We start from the raw sequence: 18,337 nt of genomic DNA, 5'->3' as shown, positions 1-18,337 counted from the left end.
ATATGTAGTGTGTTAACAGGCTTTTAACTAATCAGTGGTGAGTATACTTGGAAAAGCTGTAGGTCGATCACAGGGTAAGCAAGTGATTATAGTGTCAGCATTAGGCTAAAGCATTTGGATTTTGAAGCCCTGCCCCAACTCTGTGTGTGTGTGTGTGTGTGTGTGTGTGTGTGTGTGTGTCTGTATACACACACGCACACAAGTGCACGTTTTTATGTGTGTGGTTTTACAGATGCCTGGAAGTAATCACTCTACTTAGCAAGGCCTAGTGATTCAATATTTCCTTTTCAAAAATTTTATTTTAATATTTTGCATTCAGTTGATTGAATTTCTGCCAACTTCTTTACTGGTTCAAGTAAAAAAGCCCTGTCTAGGTAATGCAGTCCTTCATTAGATGCCGTAAGAACTTTTCTATTTTTTCTGTGATTAAAGAGAAAAGGCTGCACATAAAACGGTTGGTTTCTGATTGTTTCGTTTTTACTCAGACTATTGTTACACAACCTCAAATGTTATATTAATGGATTACTAGGTCAGTTTATAAGAAATCACATATGAGTATATACTAATAATAATTTGGACAACATTTGTTGGGTCATGGGGCCTTAAACCAAGAGCTATTCGTTATCTTGGATTATGAGTCTCTTTCCCTTTAACTCTAATTTTTGTTTCTTGGAACAATCCCATGGATTGTGTAGCAAGAGGAGAGACTCAATTTAAATTAAGAGGGTAATTAGTTTCACTTCCTCTTTTATCAGTCAAATGGTAGGAAGTCATCATATGTGCAAACCTTACTAAACATTACTAAATTGCACCAATGTGCTTTTCTCTTTTACTTCCTCAAGGAGCAAATCTGGTTTTAAGTCTGCCCTTTCCTTTTTCCTGCCCACTGGTTTATACGTTTCTAGGTGTGATCCTTCTGAGCAAAGAGTGTGTCATATTCTCCTTTCAGTAAAAAGGCATATTTCCACACGTAACTTTCTAAAGAGTAAGGAAAAAGGCCTTTCTTGTTTGAGACTCAGGTTGACCATTGCTATTTTTGAAAAAACCGGAGGGGTAAAAAGCAAAAGGCAGACCTGCTCCATTACCATTCTGCTGCATGTCTGTTATTGTCATTGGCTTGAACAGTGGAGAAACATATGGCCATCAGGCAAAATAAATTAGAGGACAAAATTTAAATTAATAAAACAAATCATAGGGCAACTCTTTAATGGGCTGGGGAAATTGTCTTGACATCAATTGGTGGTACCAGATGTTGTCCCTCTCTCTTTGGGCAGCACATGTCAATGTCCAAGATGCATCATTGGAGATCGCTTTGGAGTATTCATATCTAATACAGAGGGCATCTCATGTCCCTGTCTTCAGAGCTTCCTGAGCATTAACTACAAAGGGGCCGCTTCCTCCTCCATTGCTAAATGTGCCAGCTTTTTAAAAAAGCTGAATCTTAAAAATTATTTTTATTTTATGCTTCTCGGGGAACGGAGAACCCTAATGATTACCTAACACATCTCTCCATGGTGTGTTTTTTGAGTCCTCCCAAATGAGCCATTTGGAAGTGATTAGTTTTACGAGTCTTTGGCTGGGTGGTATTCATGCTAATAATGACACCCACAGCAGGTACTATGGTTTTTGATCAACATTTCCCCCCAAGAGACAACTTTAAAAATGTGAACAATGCATAGGTTTGGCTCGCTTATGTGTGTGTTTTTAAATCCTGTTCTTTCTCTTCCTTTAAGAGAAGGGAAACATTTCTGTAAGTTTAGTTTAGCATATCTCAGATGCCACATGAACTTTTAAAAGTCTCTGCTAGCTTGATAACCGCTCTCTACATGAGTGAGCAGATTCACTAACTCTTGTTTTCCATGGTGCAGTCTCTTCAGGATCCTTTCCTAGTTTTTTGCTTACTAGGCTGACTTGGAACATATAGAAACCCTTCTTAGTATTCCTAGTGTCGTTAACTGAAATACTAGAGTGATATTAACTCAAAAAGCATGCAATCTGAATACGCATGTATCTTGTGAGACAGCCCAGATCGTTGCTTCTCTTAATTGGAGCAGTGCTTGCTCGCTCCCTCCAGCACCTTAATTCTCCTACCTCAAAAGATAATTATTTTTAGAGGCTCAAAGTGAAGAACCACATGAGTAAAAGAAAATAAAAAATCTTGACATATTAACCTTGAAAGAAGGCCACTACAGTTTTAAGTCAAGTCATTGGAATTAATATTTGAATACATAGTAAAAATAATAGGTCAGGTTTTTCCCCTGCCTCATGAGAAATATAATGAACGATTTTTAATGCTCTCTACTACATACAGAGAAGGAAAATAAACATAAAATCCAAAAGCTGGAGGTAGCCCTTGAGGTCTTCCAGGCCAGTTCCCCTCATCTTCAGTGTTTGGAGGCCAGAGGACCACGTGAAGATCGCTCTTGCTGGTGTGGCCAGCCTCGGCGGGTGCTCTTCCCACACGCCTGCCGGTGTATCATCTTCTGTGGAATATGAAATGAAGTGGAAAATGGCATTTCAGATCTGTCCTGGGCCTGTTCCTCCACTACAGATTTAATTTGTTGCTTTCCTTGAGGGAGGGCCACACGAGCCATTCTATTCTGAGCAAGTATTTACTGGTCTGATGAGGCCTTCAGAGTGCTTTCCAGAGTGTGATGTCTGGTCATTTTCCAACCAGTGCATTTTTAAAGTATGCAGTTTATGATTATGTGTAACCTAAAAATCTGGACCACTTACTATTCACGTTTTTTATTTTCTGAAAAAATCAATGTTAAAGGTCTGTGGGTGGATATTTATTCTGAAGGGTTCCTACTTCTTAAAATGTGATGATGATGATTTGGTATTTTTATGGTATCTTCATGCATCCCAAATAATACTCCTTGAAGTCCCAGTTTTCTCTAAAGAGGTGTACATGTAGCAATATCAGCACCTTGTAAATATAAACAAACAGATAAGTGTGTGTAACTTAGACCTTAAAAAGTTTCATATATTTTTACATAAGGAACTTTATCTTATAGGAAGTGAAATTATAGCCCCAGTGTTGCAGTCTGCTCTGACTCATCCATTAGCATAAAGACCTCAGTCATGGCTTTTGTTGCTTTTGTTGAAGGCCCAGAGAATATAGGACACAAGCTGAATCTTGTATTTCATGTATGTCCTCCACGTAAGTGCAGCAGAAGTTGTAAGTGTACAAAAGTGGTTCTCTTTGGAGTGAATAAGCATTTCAAACTGAACATGCTTCTCTCTGCCCAAATCTTTTCCTTTTCAGGCTTCTCTAAGAAACTAGGGCGTCCATCCATCTAGTTCCTCAGGCCAAAAATCTAGGAGTTATCTCTGTTTTATCTCTTCCCCTCACCACCCATTTTTCATCCAACTCCAGACTGGATCCTGAATTGTTCCACTTTTTTCTCCATCATGTCTGCTGCCCTCCTGGTCCAAACTACCATTACCTTTTGCTTGGATTACTGAAATACCCTACTTGCTTGTTCTTACAATCCATTCTTTTCTTAGCTTAAATCAAACCACATCACTTCCCTGGTTAAAATTCTCCAAAGCTGTCTAGTGCACTTAGAATAAAATCCAAGCTTGTTTCCTAAAATACAGCACCCTGTGTGACTTAGCCTCTGCCTAGCCTCTGCCTTTGTAGCTGACGCTCCCATGTTCTCTCCTCCCACTTTCCCAGTAACTGCTACACCTCGGCCACATTGCCCTCTAGTACCTGCAACATACCAGCCAAGCTTGTTCCCACTTTGACCTCTGAGTCAGCTGATTTACTGCCTGGAATGGTGTTTCCATTTTTTTGCTGTTCGAATCCGTGTGTGTGTGTGTGTGTGTGTCTGTGTGTGTCTGTGTGTGTCTGTGTGTGTCTGTGTCTGTGTGTGTGGCTAGATCTTGAATATTCAGATATCAGCATTAAAGGCACCTTCTTAGAAAGGCTGTCTCTGGCCTCCCAAATTAAAGTCACTCCTAAGTCGCTCTGTATTTCATTTTTCTTTAATTCTTCAATGCATAGCACCTATCTCCATCGGGTTTTTTTTTAATTCATCTATCTTCTATGTGTCATCTGCCACTCACACTATGTGTTCCCCTTGTGAAAACAAGGACGGTGTGTCTTATGTTCTGATACCTACAAGAATGTATGCATTTGCCCAACAAAATGCAGCATGTACCCAATAAAATGGTGAATAAAGAATTCAAGCTAAAAATATCCAAACACTATAGCTTTAAATATTGAGATACTGGAGATGATTATCTCAGTTAATTTAGGGAGTGGAGAATTAAAATCAGGGCCTAGACTAGAATAAGGTGAGTAAGGTACTTGCCTTGGATACAGAATTTAAAGCAGCTTCTCAGATGCCATTGTGGCACAGTGCAGCTCTGTGCTTTATTATAAATAAAGTAGCCTTATTTAAAATTGTGGTATTTTGTTCATCACGGATTTGGGAGGCATTAATTTTCACTTTGAAAAATACTGAATTAAGCTATTCTCTTGATTACTTAGTTTTTGCCTTTCCCCCAGCCCTGTATCAGACTGTTCTCTCATTTTTCTGCTTGATTTTACACTGAAAATTATAGGCAGTGTTTATTGAGTACTTACTATGTATCAGACACTGTGCTTTACTTGGATTAACCCACTGAAAACTCGGAGCAGAGCAGTAGGTAGTGGTATTTACAGATGAGGAAACAGGCTTTGGGAGGCCAGGTACCGTCCCCAAGGTCACAGAGCTGTAAAGAGGAACCAGGATAGGCAGCCTATGCAGAATATTTCATAAGGGTAGAAACAGATTTCTGAAGTGGGAGAGATTAGGATCTAGCTACGTGGAGATAGGGTCAGATCCCACAGGTTAAGGGTTCAATCCTACAAAACTGTTCTTCACTTCAGATGCCAATCTCAAGTCCAGGTTGTTACCTGTGCTTCTGACCAAAGGGTCGTAAATCAGATGTTTCCATGACCCCCTTCTTGGGTTGGATTAATTTGCTTGAGCAGCTCACAGAACTCAGGAAAACATTTTACTTACTAGAGACCGTGGGTTCATTATAAAAGGATGTAACTCAGGAACAGCCAGATGGAAGAAATGCATAGGGCAAGGTAAGTGGGAAGGGGCACAGAGCTTCCATGTCCTCTCCAGGGTGTGTCACTCTCCCCAAACCTCCACGTGTTCACCAACCCGGAAGCTGTCCGAACACTGTCCTTTTGGGTTTTTACGGAGGCTTCATCATATAGATATGAGCCTTTAAACCACTGGCCATTGGTGATTGAACTCAATCTCCAATTCCTCCTCCCTTCCCCAGAGGTCAGGGGTGAGACTGAAAGTTCCACTTCTCTATTCCTGGTTGGTTCCCCTGGTAACCAGTCCCCATCCTTAGGCACTTTCCAAAGGTCACCTCATTAACATAACAAAAAACACCTCTGATGCTCCCTTTGCTTTTGACATTCCAAGGGTTTTAGGAGCTCTGTGCCAAAAACTGGGATGAAGACCAAAATAATATTATTTCTTTTTCTTAAATATCTTTATTGGAGTATAATTGCTTTACAATATTGTGTTAGTTTCTGCTGTGCAACAGAGTGAATCAGCTATATGCATACATATATCCCCATATCCCCTCCCTCTTGCGTCTCCCTCCCACCCTCCCTATCCCACCCCTCTAGGTGGTCACAAAGCCCTGAGCTGATCTCCCTGTGCTACGCAGAAGCTTCCCAGCAGCCATCCATTTTACATTTGGTAGTGTGTATATGTCCATGCCACTCTCTCACTTCGTCCCAGCTTCCCCTTCCCACACCATGTCCTCAAGTCCGTTCTCTATGTCTGTGTCTTTATTCCCGCCCTGCCACTAGGCTCATCAGTACCGTTTTTTTTTTGTTTTTTGTTTTTTTTTAAATTAATTAATTTATTTATTTATGGCTGTGTCGGGTCTTCGTTTCTGTGCGAGGGCTTTCTCTAGTTGCGGCAAGTGGGGGCCACTCTTCATCGCGGTGCGCGGGCCTCTCACTATCACGGCCTCTCTTGTTGTGGAGCACAGGCTCCAGACGCGCAGGCTCAGCAATTGTGGCTCACGGGCCTAGTTGCTCCACGGCATGTGGGATCTTCCCAGACCAGGGCTCGAACCCGTGTCCTCTGCATTGGCAGGCAGATTCTCAACCACTGCGCCACCAGGGAAGCCCCAGTACCGTTTTTTTAGATTCCATATATGTGCATTAGCGTACGGTATTTATTTTTCTCTTTCTGACTTACTTTACTCTGTATGACAGACTCTAGGTCCGTCCACCTCTTTACAAATAACTCAGTTTTGTTCCTTTCTATGGCTGAGTAATATTCCATTGTATATATGTGCCACATCTTTATCCATTCATCTGTCGATGGACAATTTAGGTTGCTTCCATGTCTTGGCTATTGTAAATAGTGCTGCAGTGAACATTGCGGTACATGTGTCTTTCTGAATTATGGTTTTCTCAGGGTATATGCCCAGTAGTGGGATTGCTGGGTCTTATGGTAATTCTATTTTTAGTTTTTTAAGGAACCTCCATACTGTTCTCCATAGTGGCTGTATCAATTTACATTCCCACCAACAGTGCAAGAGGGTTCCCTTTTCTCCACCCTCTCCAGCATTTATTGTTTGTAGATTTTTTGATGATGGCCATTCTGACCGGTGTGAGATGATACCTCATTGTGGTTTTGATTTACATTTCTCTAATGATCAGTAGATGTTGAGCATCTTTTCATGTGTTTGTTGGCAATCTGTGTATGTCTTCTTTGGAGAAATGTCTCTTTGGGTCTTCCACCCATTTTTGGATTGGGTTTGTTCTTTTGATATTGAGCTGCATGAGCTGATTGTATATTTTGGAGATTAATCCTTTGTCAGTTGCTTCATTTGCAAATATTTTCTTCTATTCTGAGGGTTGTCTTTTCGTCTTGTTTATGGTTTCCTTTGCTGTGCAAAAGCTTTTAAGAATATTATTTCTTATTACAAAACACTATGTCACAGTGATGTTGCTTTAAAAAAAAAAGTGGGGAAAGAAGTATCTGATGGATGTGTCAACTGGTACTACTACTATAGGATGTCCAGAGCCTTTACAACTCTTTCACCTAATTGCGTTTCTATGAGGTTTTCCTTATCACAACATTATTTATAAAAGTGAAAAATCAGAAGTACTCAAAATGTGTTGTGACAGGAATTGTTAAATTATCAGACACTCTTAGGATAACATTTGCTTAGAAAAGGAATCTGGAAAGCAATATACCAAAATGTTCAGATTTTAGCAATTTTGAAAACTCCTCTTCTGTTTTTCTGAATTTTCCATAATCAATATTTATAACTTTTTAAGTTGGAAAAATGTTTTATAAAAAGAGAGTTTACAAGGACATACGATCAAGAGCCCTGGACAGACAGGAGGCCTTGGTGGATTACAGTCCATCTTCCTCCTAATTAGTTTTCAACCAGCAGAAGCCTTGAACAGGTCACTTTCCTTCCCTCCTTTGTAAAATAAGTGAGTTCAGGGCTTCTTAAACTTTTTCTCCGAAACACATCCCGAGGCAGAAGAGAGTGAACAGGCGCTCCTGGAGGAGGAGAGGTCTGGGGGTGCAGGGGAGGTTGGGCAGGTTGGCTCAGAGTAACCTTTTTGAAGAAGTTTGGCCTGAAAATTCATGGAAACTTCCTGTTCTTCTCCAAACTATACTGATGTCAGTTTGAAATGTTTTAAATTGAGATAAAATTCACATACCGTAAAATCCATCATTTTAAAGTGTACATTTTAATGGCTTTTGGTATATTCAGAAGGTGGTGCAGTCAACTGATGCTAGTTTTTCATACATGGATGTTTACAATGAACACATGATGGTAGAATGGAGATTCTAAGAAAACGCTCTTGTGTGTTTGAGTAACCTTGGAAGCACCTTACCCAGGAGGGTTTTACTACTTCGAGAAGCCCAGGACTAAATAATCTCCTTCTCCCAAAACATTTTCAATAGATTGCATTTTGAATGCATTTTGCCTGTCATTCCTTTTAAAAACAACTGGATGAGAGTTATTATTAATAGTCCTAGTTACTACTAACCTACTCATCTATTCAGTTTCCACTCACAGTTGGTGATATTAAATTCAGTTAATTACCATGCTACATTTTAAAAACTGTCTAGAACCTTCTTCAGCCTTGCTGGGGGTAAAGAGTCAAGTATTCCCAACCCTTGCCCTTAAAGCACAGTCTTTAAAGGAGTGGAGGGACTTCCCTGGTGGTGCAGTGGTTAAGAATCCACCTGCCAATGCAGGGGACACGGGTTTGAGCCCTGGTCCCGGAAGATCCCACATGCCGCGGAGCAACTAAGCTTGTGAACCACAACTACTGAGTCTGTGCTCTAGAGCCTGCGAGCCACAGCTACTGAGCCCATGTGCCACAACTACTGAAGCCCGCACGCCTAGAACCTGTTTTCCGCATCAAGAGAAGCCACCGCAATGAGAAGCCCGCGCACCGCAAGGAAGAGTAGCCCCCCGCTCACCGCAACTAGAGAAAGCCAGCGTGCAGCAGCAAAGACCCAACGCAGCCCAAAATAAACTTTAAAAAAAAAGAAAATTTAAAGGAGAGGAAGTAATGGTGACTTTGGTATTAGAGCTGTTCAATTTCACAAGCAGGCTTCCAATTTAAGTGGAGGAAAATGGGCGGGAGGCAGAATACGTGTGTTTTTAAGTATATAACCCAGAATGTGGACAACACATGGATTGCATTTTGACTCAATGTTATTAAATCACTTTTATCTCAGTGCTATTAAGTCTTTGCAGGTGTGGGTTGGTTGATGATGTGCTTGTGGGTAGAAAATTCCTCCTTGAAATTTCTGGTTCTGGTTTATCAAAGTTTATGTGGAAATAGCCCAGGTTCAGCTTTGGTGGTGCTGAGATTCCGTATTTTAGACTCTTGGCCTAAACCAATGGACCTTAAGTACAGATACTTGGATTACAATTGAGCTCCATGAGACTTGGGTTTGTTCTTTAGCTGCTCTTTATCTGGGTGCTGGCCAATCAAGAGGGCAGGGGCATTTCGCCTGAGCTTTCACATTAATTAAAGGCTTCAGATGTAGACTTCTGATGGTTTGACAATATCTCCAAATACAGTCATGAAAGGCACTAGAAGGAGAAAACGAATATATTCATTGTACAGCTTTTAAATACCACAGTTTTTAGGACTCTATTTTGGCATTTCTTCTTTTTCCTGGGTGGGAGCCTAAAAAAAGTGGCAGTGGTGTGGGTCTCCCTGAGCCTGTAAGAGGCCCTGAGAAGGTCTATTTTCTGACTTTCTTTCAGGATAAAAGGAATGAACCGTTGAAGTTCCTGATAGCGAAGTGTTCAGTGATTGTTTTCCAGGGGCCGTGTGTGGAAATGGGTCACACCACGTTCTTCAGACAGTGATAGTCGTAACTGACGTTTTTAGGGCACTGAGCAATTCTTGTGTATACGTGGATTGTGCTTCACAGCCCTTCTGATAAAAGTGTAGCCCAGGAATCCAACTTCAGTGGGAAAGAAGGAACCATTGAGTCCATGATTGCTTTCAACAATAAATGACAATTCATTACCATTAAGAAGGTAATGTATTATTAGATTTAAAACTGTCAGGTAGGGTGTGGGATAAGAAAAACTGTCCTATGAACAATAAGGTCCTACTGTATAGCACAGGGAACTATATTCAGTGTCCGGTGATAAGCCATAATGGAAAAGAATGTGTGTGTGTATATATATATACATGTATACATATATATATGTATGTACAGCTGAATCACTTTGCTGTACAGTAGAAATTAACACATTGTAAATCAACTAAACTTCAGTAAAATAAATTTTAAAAAAACAACATGCTGAGCAAGAAGCCAAAAAAAAGAAAAAATTGTCCTGCTTTTAGAGATTAATTGAAGGGAGCTAATTACAGACTGCATCTTGAGAATGGGCCGAGTGATCAGTGTAAAGGTATAGATGGTTAGTATGAGTAGGATACATAGAATAAACACGGATCTGTGGTAGAAGCTGTACGTGGCAATCCTCTTGTGTTGAAAAGATCTTGGCAAAGCCTAAAGCATCAGATTTTATGTGTGTGAGAGAGAGCGTGTATGTTGAATGTGCCATATTCTAACAGCTTACAAAGTGATGCACTCCACAGTAGGATATTATATAAATTCGTATTTGATGTTTGGCCTGCTGGAAGGACATGTGAAGTGAACTGGGATTGCTCTCTGTGGCTTATCCTGATCCAGTGGGTAGGGAAGAAAAAAGTATCCCTCAAAATCAATTATGCATGCTGGATGAAGTGGCCTTTTTAAGTAGCATGATTTTTTTTAAAAAATAAATTTATTTATTTAGTTTTGGCTGCATTGGGTCTTCGTTGCTGCACGCAGGCTTTCTCTAGTTGTGGCGAGCGGGGGCTACTCTTCGTTGCAGTGCGCGGGCTTCTTATTTTGGGGGCTTCTCTTGTTGCGGAGCACAGGTTCTAGGCGTGCGGACTTCAGTAGTTGTGGCACACAGGCTCAGTAGTTGTGGCTTGTGGGCTCTAGAGTGCAGGCTCAGTAGTTGTGGCGCATGGGCTTAGTTGCTCTGCGGCATGTGGGATCTTCTCAGACCAGGGATCGAACCTATGTCCCCTGCATTGGCAGGCGGATTCTCAACCACTGCGCCACCAGGGAAGTCCCAAGTAGCATGATTCTTAAATAGTCTCATTTCTGGGTGTTTTGATGGGCTGGGCTGAGAAAAGGCGTAGTACTTAACCAAAGGTACAAATAACTTTTCTAGAAAAATTTTCAGCACATTTATAGAGACTAATGAAGGAGAAAAGCAGGACTTTTCTGGACTCACATCCTTGTGTGTGTTGATATGCTTGTTATTAAATAATATGATTGGAGATATATTCAAATTAGCAAAGATGGAGCCTCCCACCCCCTAGATTTAATGTAAGGGCTCCGTCCTAGATTTTATTTTATCAATGGCTTTGATAAAATAGGAGATTTGTATTTCTTTAGGTAAGTCAAGAGTTACTTATGCTCTGTGCTGTGAAAAGAGATTAGCCAGCACTGGATTCACAAAGCAACCTACTAGCAGAAGTCTGCTTTCTTTCATTCAGAGATAAAGAATTGTGAAGTCTCTCATTATGCTTTCCATGTGGCCTTAGGAAACATCATTTTTATAATTTGGAACAGCTGAGGGTTTGTTTTATTGTAACAGATTTTTTTTTTTTAAATTCTAATCCTGAGTAGATTTTTTAAATGTCCATTTCTGGGACTTCCCTGGTGGCTCAGTGGTTAAGAATCCGCCTGCCCACACAGGGTACATGGGTTTGAGCCCTGGTCCAGGAAGATCCCACGTGCTGCAGAGCAGCTAAGCCCATGCGCCACAACTACTGAGCCTGCGCTCTAGAGTCCGCAAACCACAACTACTGAGCCGGCGTGTCACAACTACTGAAGCCCGCGCACCTAAAGCCCATGCTCCACAACAAGAGAAGCCACTGCAATGAGAAGCCCATGCACCGCAACGAAGACCCAGCACAGCCAAAATATGGGGGGGGGGGAACCATTAACATGCATAAATTAAATAAAATAAAATGTCCATTTCAAACCCTGAGAATATTGTATTAAGTTTATGAAAATAGGAGAAGAACATGAAATTTGGCTTACACATTAGTGAAGAATTGTTAATTTGTCTCCATGATAGAACTCTTCACGGAACAAGGAAGCTGAGTTCTTTGCTTGGTTGATGTTTTAGTCCATAGTACAGAATAACACTTTGACTACTTTTATCATTGTACCTATAGCATTGGCGTTACACAGATTTTCTCTTAAGTGAAGCTTGCCTTCACTTTGAATTTGCTGCATTTATACAATAGAATCAAAGTGTGAGTATTAAATTTGTGAGTGAAATTTACCTGGGAGGGATGGCCAGTCTTGGAAGATGGTACCAAGATTCAAAATGACTCCCTGTTAATTGAAGTAGTATTCAGAAATTCAGAATTAGGTTTAGATGGATGAAAGTTGAATGTGGTCAAAGCCAGGTGGAGACATTTTTAGACTGCGGCCAGTAGAAGTTAATTATCCTGGATTTGGGCAGCCATGACTGTGGAAGTATTGCCAAACCCAAATTGGGCAGCTGAAGGCTGGGCTCGAGCTCTCGTGTTGCCGGTTACCAGCCGTGTCATCTTAGCTCAGATGCCTCACCTTTCCAAGGCCTTTTCTTTTCCATGAAATGAGGAAAAAGACATCTGTCCCATAGAGTTTTGAAAGGATAGAATGACAGTGTATTTCAAAGTGGCAAAGTATAAAGGGTTGAACACAAATTTCTTTTGGTTCCTTTATAAGAGAGAGGATATTCAGGTGGTGGAGACGACTGTTTCCCCTGTCAGGATTGGAGATTAGTCTTAAAGTGTGTGTTGCTGGGAGACAGTAGGTGCACGTGTACATGCTCTGGGGGACAAGTATTAGATATATTAGTACTTCTGGGGGAGGGTCAGGAGCGAGCCCTGGATTCTGGTTTTGGGCTCTGTCATCATGATTGGCTTCCAGAAGAGTGTTATAAGAGTGAATTAGTGACTAGGAAAAAAAGCAGCAAGATTTATAGAGAAAGGGCAGAAGAAGAAGAGAGGGTACTTCCATTCCCTTGCCTTCCTGTTCCTTCATTTATTAAGCTGCCCAGGCTTTCCTTTGGCTATTTGTACCTGTCAGGGTCTCAGCAGGAAACAAATGGCCGACTCCAGCTAGGTGACTGAGAAGAGTCTTGTTCAGGGACTGTTTACAAAGGTGTTGACCAGGTGTAGGTAACCAGTGAGGGCTAATGAGTGCAGTAACCAGGGGCCAGCGGGGTGAGGGAGCAGGTACAGGCACCCAGAGGGGGCCACCCAGCAGGAGCTGTGGCCTTTTGAAGGGGACACAGCATATCTGTGGTTCCCTTGCAGGGAGCAAACTGGGGAAATAGATACCCCTTCCTCATTCTCTTGCTCTCTGCTCTCCTCCTGGTGTCTCCTATGGACTAAACCCAGGAAGACCAAGGACAAGAGAGCTGTTGATGTGAAATCCTTCCCAGTCAGCCTCCTGGGGCACCAAGCAAGACGGTAAAATGGAGAGAGGGGATCCCTGGGTGTATCTGAGGCAACAGGAGCATATCTTACTTTGGAGTTGATTTTTGGATTCTTTTTTGTTTCCTCTTAATCTCTCCCCATTTCATTCATTCTTGGGTCCCGTATTCCACCTATAATTGGAGTCTTCATTAGGGTGATGTCTAGGGGCTTAGTGTAGATCCCAAGAGGGGCGCTAAACGTTGACTGCTCTTGCCCAACACGACTGAAGTGACACACAAGCCAGTGTAGTTTAGATTTCTTCTCTTACTTTCTTGATTTTATTTTGAGGGGGTAAGTCTATAAAAGCCTCTCAGCTAGGAGGAGGCCTCTTGCTCGATTCTCTTTCCTTTTCTTTTCATACCATTAACTTCACATATTAAGATTTCTTCTTGTTTTTGGTGTGGAAAAGACTGGCAGAGATTCTGATTTGATGATTATGTCTCTCGTTGGGCCCTCAGAGCAAGCTGTTGGTTCTGGGATAAGGATAATACACAGAGAAGCGATTTGGGTCTTTTTCTTCCATACTCTGAATTGCTCAGAAAGTAAATATACTGGTTTCTTTCTATCAATTGTTGATTGGTAATGAGAAACAATTTTGTAGCTTTTTAGATACTTTCTGGGGTTTTTTTTTCCCAGTATTCGTGGATGGGATTATAAGAAGTTCATTTTTAACTCCTTGGAATTAATCTTGTTAAAATGGGTTGATAGCATTCACATTGCAGTGTTAACTTCATACTTCAGGGAATTCCGGATCACTTTATTAAAAGTCATGTGAAAATGATAAAGGAAGTGTTCATTTTGTATTTCAAGAAATTGCAGATCACTTTATTAAAAGTCATATGAAAAGGATAAAGGAATCGGTGACCACAGGACTGTGGGGCTAGAAATCATCTTTCACTGTAACTTTGTGAGGCTTCTGTGTTTACCAAGACATCTGTAGTCATTTAAGAGTGCTTCTATGAAAACTGTAATACTTATTTGAATTTTTCATGATTGTTTATAAAGATAGTAATGGAATCCAACCACCAGAAAAACCAAACAAAATTAGGACAGATGTTGTATCCCTAGTTTTTAGTTCTCCTTTTCCGCCTTTGTTTGTTGTTGTTGTTTTTTTAATGCCTTGTTGATAGGAGATGGCAACGAGGATGCTGTAGTCATCCTGTGTATTATTATTATATTCTTCCATGTTTAATATCCAAAAAAGTTTTTTTTTTTTTCCCCACGTTGTTAGGAGAAGACAAAGACATTTATTGTTTTGGAAATTTCAAGGAAATTTGAAAGTGAGTGGGAGATATTCAAAAATGAAGTTACATACTCCCAAAACCACTTATATTTTAAAAAATGAAGTTTTTAGATTCATAGTTTCAGATTCACTGTAGAAGAAATACGTTGTAATTCAGTGAAATGATCTCATGTCTCCATTTTTCCTCCTCCCCACAGGCATTTGTAGCTTTGTTATGGATTATCTTCAGGCTTATGGTAACTGAAAAGGAATATTGAAGAAGGGAAAAATGAGAACACAAAAGAAAAAAATCCAGTAACAGTAAATTTCTGTGTCACAGTTAAGAGTAGGCAGAAGGAAGGAGAGTCACTGTGTCTTCTCTGGATTCAGTGGTTCCTCGGCATAACTCAGCTGACCAAAGCCCCTGGAAATAAATACAGTTGATACTTGCTGTCCTGAAAAATGCTGATTCTTATCTTATCTGGGTACTGTGTTCTCCACATACCCCATTTTAAAATAAGAGAAAATGTCTAGAAATTTTCAGGCATTTTTGTCTTACCACTCTTTGACCAGCATTTGTGTGAGTGCATTGTCATTTTCAGATCCAAATCCTGGCTAAACACCCCAGCCTCCTGGAATCATTTCAGACATTCTCCAGGGAAGAGAGCTTTATCAAGTGTTTATTCTGTTCAAACGATGCTATTTTTATTGTTTCATATAAGATACATGGTTACAAATCACTATCAAAATTCCATGCTGAGCGGCTTCCAAAGAGGTGACAGTTTTTTGTTTTTGTTTTTTTTTAAAGCTCATCTGCCTCTGAAATGGCCTGTCACTCCTCTAATTCTGCTGAGTGCTCACCATAGGTGGCCTTTCCCCCTCTGGTGGTGCCCCTCTCGGCAGGCCCTTGGAGATGTCACATCCAAGGCCTGTTCCCAGTTGAGTTGTCTGGGAGACTGTGAGAAGGTCTCATGGTCTGATGCGCTGCCGTCATTTCTCTTTCAGGGACAGGAGAGAGTGGCAAGAGTACGTTTATCAAGCAGATGAGAATCATCCACGGGTCGGGCTACTCTGATGAAGACAAAAGGGGCTTCACCAAGCTGGTGTATCAGAACATCTTCACGGCCATGCAGGCTATGATCAGAGCCATGGACACGCTCAAGATCCCCTACAAGTACGAGCACAATAAGGTAGGCCTAGCTCCTCCTGGGAAGAGCTGGGATGTGTGGTGGCTTTTTTAATGGACGTTTTCCATCTCATCCTAAATGGGGCTTTCAATGGCTCAACAAGTTGTTTATAACTTTTATTTTTTTTTCTTAAGTCTTTAAAGTTACAGCTATAAAAAATTGGAGTTGTATTCTTAGTGATATCAGTGAAGGACGTTTGGATATTCGACAATAGATACATGGATGTTTATAAGGTAGGGGCACACATTACCTTAAGAAGACAGTTTGTCAGTTCAAGACAAATTGACCCAAGTGAGGGGATTCAGATGAGAAGCGGTGGCCTTGCTTCAACCTCCCACTCTTTGTACTCCCTTGATAAAAGAACAAAAACAGCTTAAGACCATTCTGTCCAGTTTAATTTTGGATTTTGTGACTTCCTTTCAGTAGTACCACAGGCTTAATTTTCTTTCAAAATAGGCCCATCTGTCACTTCCAGTAACCTTTCAAACACGTTTCCCTGGAGTTGTATTAAAGTAATGGAAACTTCTAAAATCACTTGAGAAAGGGTTAGGGAAAAAATTTTTTTAATTTTTAGCTTTTTAGAAAACAAGCAAACTTTCCCAATATCCAGCATTTTTTCTTACTTGAAATAGAAAATCAGATTTTTTTATTCAGGTGAAAACAATTGCTGTAATTGCTCACCCTCCAAATATTATAGCTACATGATGCCCAACAAGGTTGGTGCATCTGAGGGTGTCTCCAGGTTTGAGTTTATGCTGGGAATTTATAAGGGAAGCGGAATCTATTTGGAATTTGTAGAAATGTCTTCCTGTTAATCAATCAGTATGTCTACTGATGGATGTAGTCTTTGTTCCTTACAACTTGTAGATGCTGATCTTATAAGTTGGTAGTTTTTGTTTACAAAACACTGCCTTTGCACCTACATTTATTTTAGGACCTTCAGTCAGAACTTTCATTCTCTCAGTACTCTTGATAATCTACTCTTGAGGACATTTCCATATACCAGTATCAATGAGTACTAAGAAGAAGTTGGTATGTCCAGTGTGACTCATTAACTGAGATGTAACTCACAAACATGAATCATAGGTAAAATAAAGCAGTTCTCTGTACCTCTGCTTCTGTTACCATTTAGAAGCTTCTAAATATTCAGATCATTTTCAAATCGGGCATTTCTTTTTGGGGGGGTGGTTCTTTGAAATCAACTGGCTGCTTCTTATCTAGTTGATACCTTCACAGTTAGTTTTCCGATGGCAACGAGAGTCTCTCCACAAATAACCCTCCCTGCTTTTACTCTCAAGAGTGAAAAGATCTGGGTAGGTTCATGGGAGTATGGTACCTGAATCAGGTGAGGCTGCCTGGATATGGAAGCAGTCTGAATTTAAAAGGATCAGGGTCCCCCCCTCCCCCAGCCCACCCCCCCAAGAAATCACAGTGTAACGAGTTTCTGAAATAGGCGGCATGCTTGTTTTGTTGCAATTGTAAGACTATTCTGTAGAAGGAATTTTTTTTAAATGCCAGTGACTTTTCCAATCTACAATTGGTTGATAACATGATGATCTGATGAATTCTGCCTGAGTTACCACGTGTGGTGTAATTGATGTTTGTTTGTGTATTTTACATATATACATACATATTGCCAGTTTACACATTAAAATATAATACCGTCTTCTTAATTATACCAAAAAATCATCTTTCTTGGTGCTTCAGAAGAATCCTTCAGGGTCTCGCCTTGATGTTAAATTTTCATATGAAGATCATTCATTGTACAGACACACAGATGTCGAAGATGATGTGGAATTTATCCCCTATTTATAGAACCCATTGAAGAATGCTTAATGTGTGTTATTTGAGCTCTTTGTATCAATTCTAGTTAAGTAGACTTTACTGTGTTGGGTACCATTCAGTTAAAAATCAACATCATAAAACGTTATAATAATACAGATTTTTCTCAGAGATCATAATTATCCTGTGAAATCTTCTCACATCTCTTGGTTAGTTAACACACTGCCTAATATAGTGACTGACATCTGAATTCCTCAATACATTTCATTCCCTTTAGTTCATAATATAAATTACGTTCACATTTGCTCCATTTTCTCTACAACGTGTATGAATTTTAAAGCATCACCCCTTGCTTCCTCCATTAACTTCCTGAGCTCTGCTCCCTCCTTGCCTTTGTTAAAGCTTATTAAGGAAATAATGTCATCTGTCTCCTTCCTGTTCCACCCAACTGCCGATTCCTCCTCATTCTTCTCTGCTCCCCCTGTGGTACTAAAGTGATCCCACCCTCTTGCAGAACCCATACTGGAGTATTGATAGTTGCCTGGCTTGTATTAGTTATGATGATTTGGGTATTGATCTTATTTTCCTGACTAGCTTCTAGGCTCTTTGAAAGTAAATCTTGTGTCAGTTCCATCTTGGCATTATTCATTGTCCCTGGCATTGTATCTTGTACACAGTAGGTGTTCAAAAGATACTTGCTTTATGAATAGGTAAATAATTTGTAAGCTTAAACAGCTGAAAGCCTCCCCTCCTGCCCCTCACCATTGTTGAAGTGATTATTCAAATCAATAGATAGCTGTTGATACAGAAGGGAATAAATGCAATGGGCTGTCAGGGAGGCAGAGGAGGTTAACCAGGGCTAGGCAGAAATTTGCAGTCCAGAAAGAGGCAAGGGCAGAGCTGAGGGAGGGGCACTTTGGGGAGGAGGAAAGGCTAGAGTAGATGTTCAGAAGAAGGTATGTGCATGCAGTGTATAAATTGGCCAGTTTTACTAGAACAGGATTCCTATAGAGGAGAACTGAAGAAATAAGAACCCCCCCCCCCAAAAAAAAAAGGCTTAGAATGTGCTTC

General features: G+C 40.6%; 1 protein-coding gene across 1 annotated transcript in view; it reads left to right on the top strand.

Moving 5' to 3' along the window:
• GNAQ (G protein subunit alpha q) overlaps positions 1 to 18,337 on the top strand; it is a 293,138-nt gene that overhangs the window by 85,451 nt on the left and 189,350 nt on the right. Inside the window, exon 2 of the mRNA XM_036856420.1 lies at positions 15,303 to 15,487. Within this exon, the coding sequence (XP_036712315.1) occupies positions 15,303 to 15,487 (185 nt within the window). The remainder of the gene's footprint in view (positions 1 to 15,302; positions 15,488 to 18,337) is intronic.

Source organism: Balaenoptera musculus, chromosome 6 (assembly GCF_009873245.2).
Source record: "Balaenoptera musculus isolate JJ_BM4_2016_0621 chromosome 6, mBalMus1.pri.v3, whole genome shotgun sequence".
NCBI classification, from domain to species: Eukaryota; Metazoa; Chordata; class Mammalia; order Artiodactyla; family Balaenopteridae; genus Balaenoptera; species Balaenoptera musculus.
Note: the sequence above shows the minus strand (reverse complement) of the source record. Positions and strands in the feature narration are given on the sequence as shown.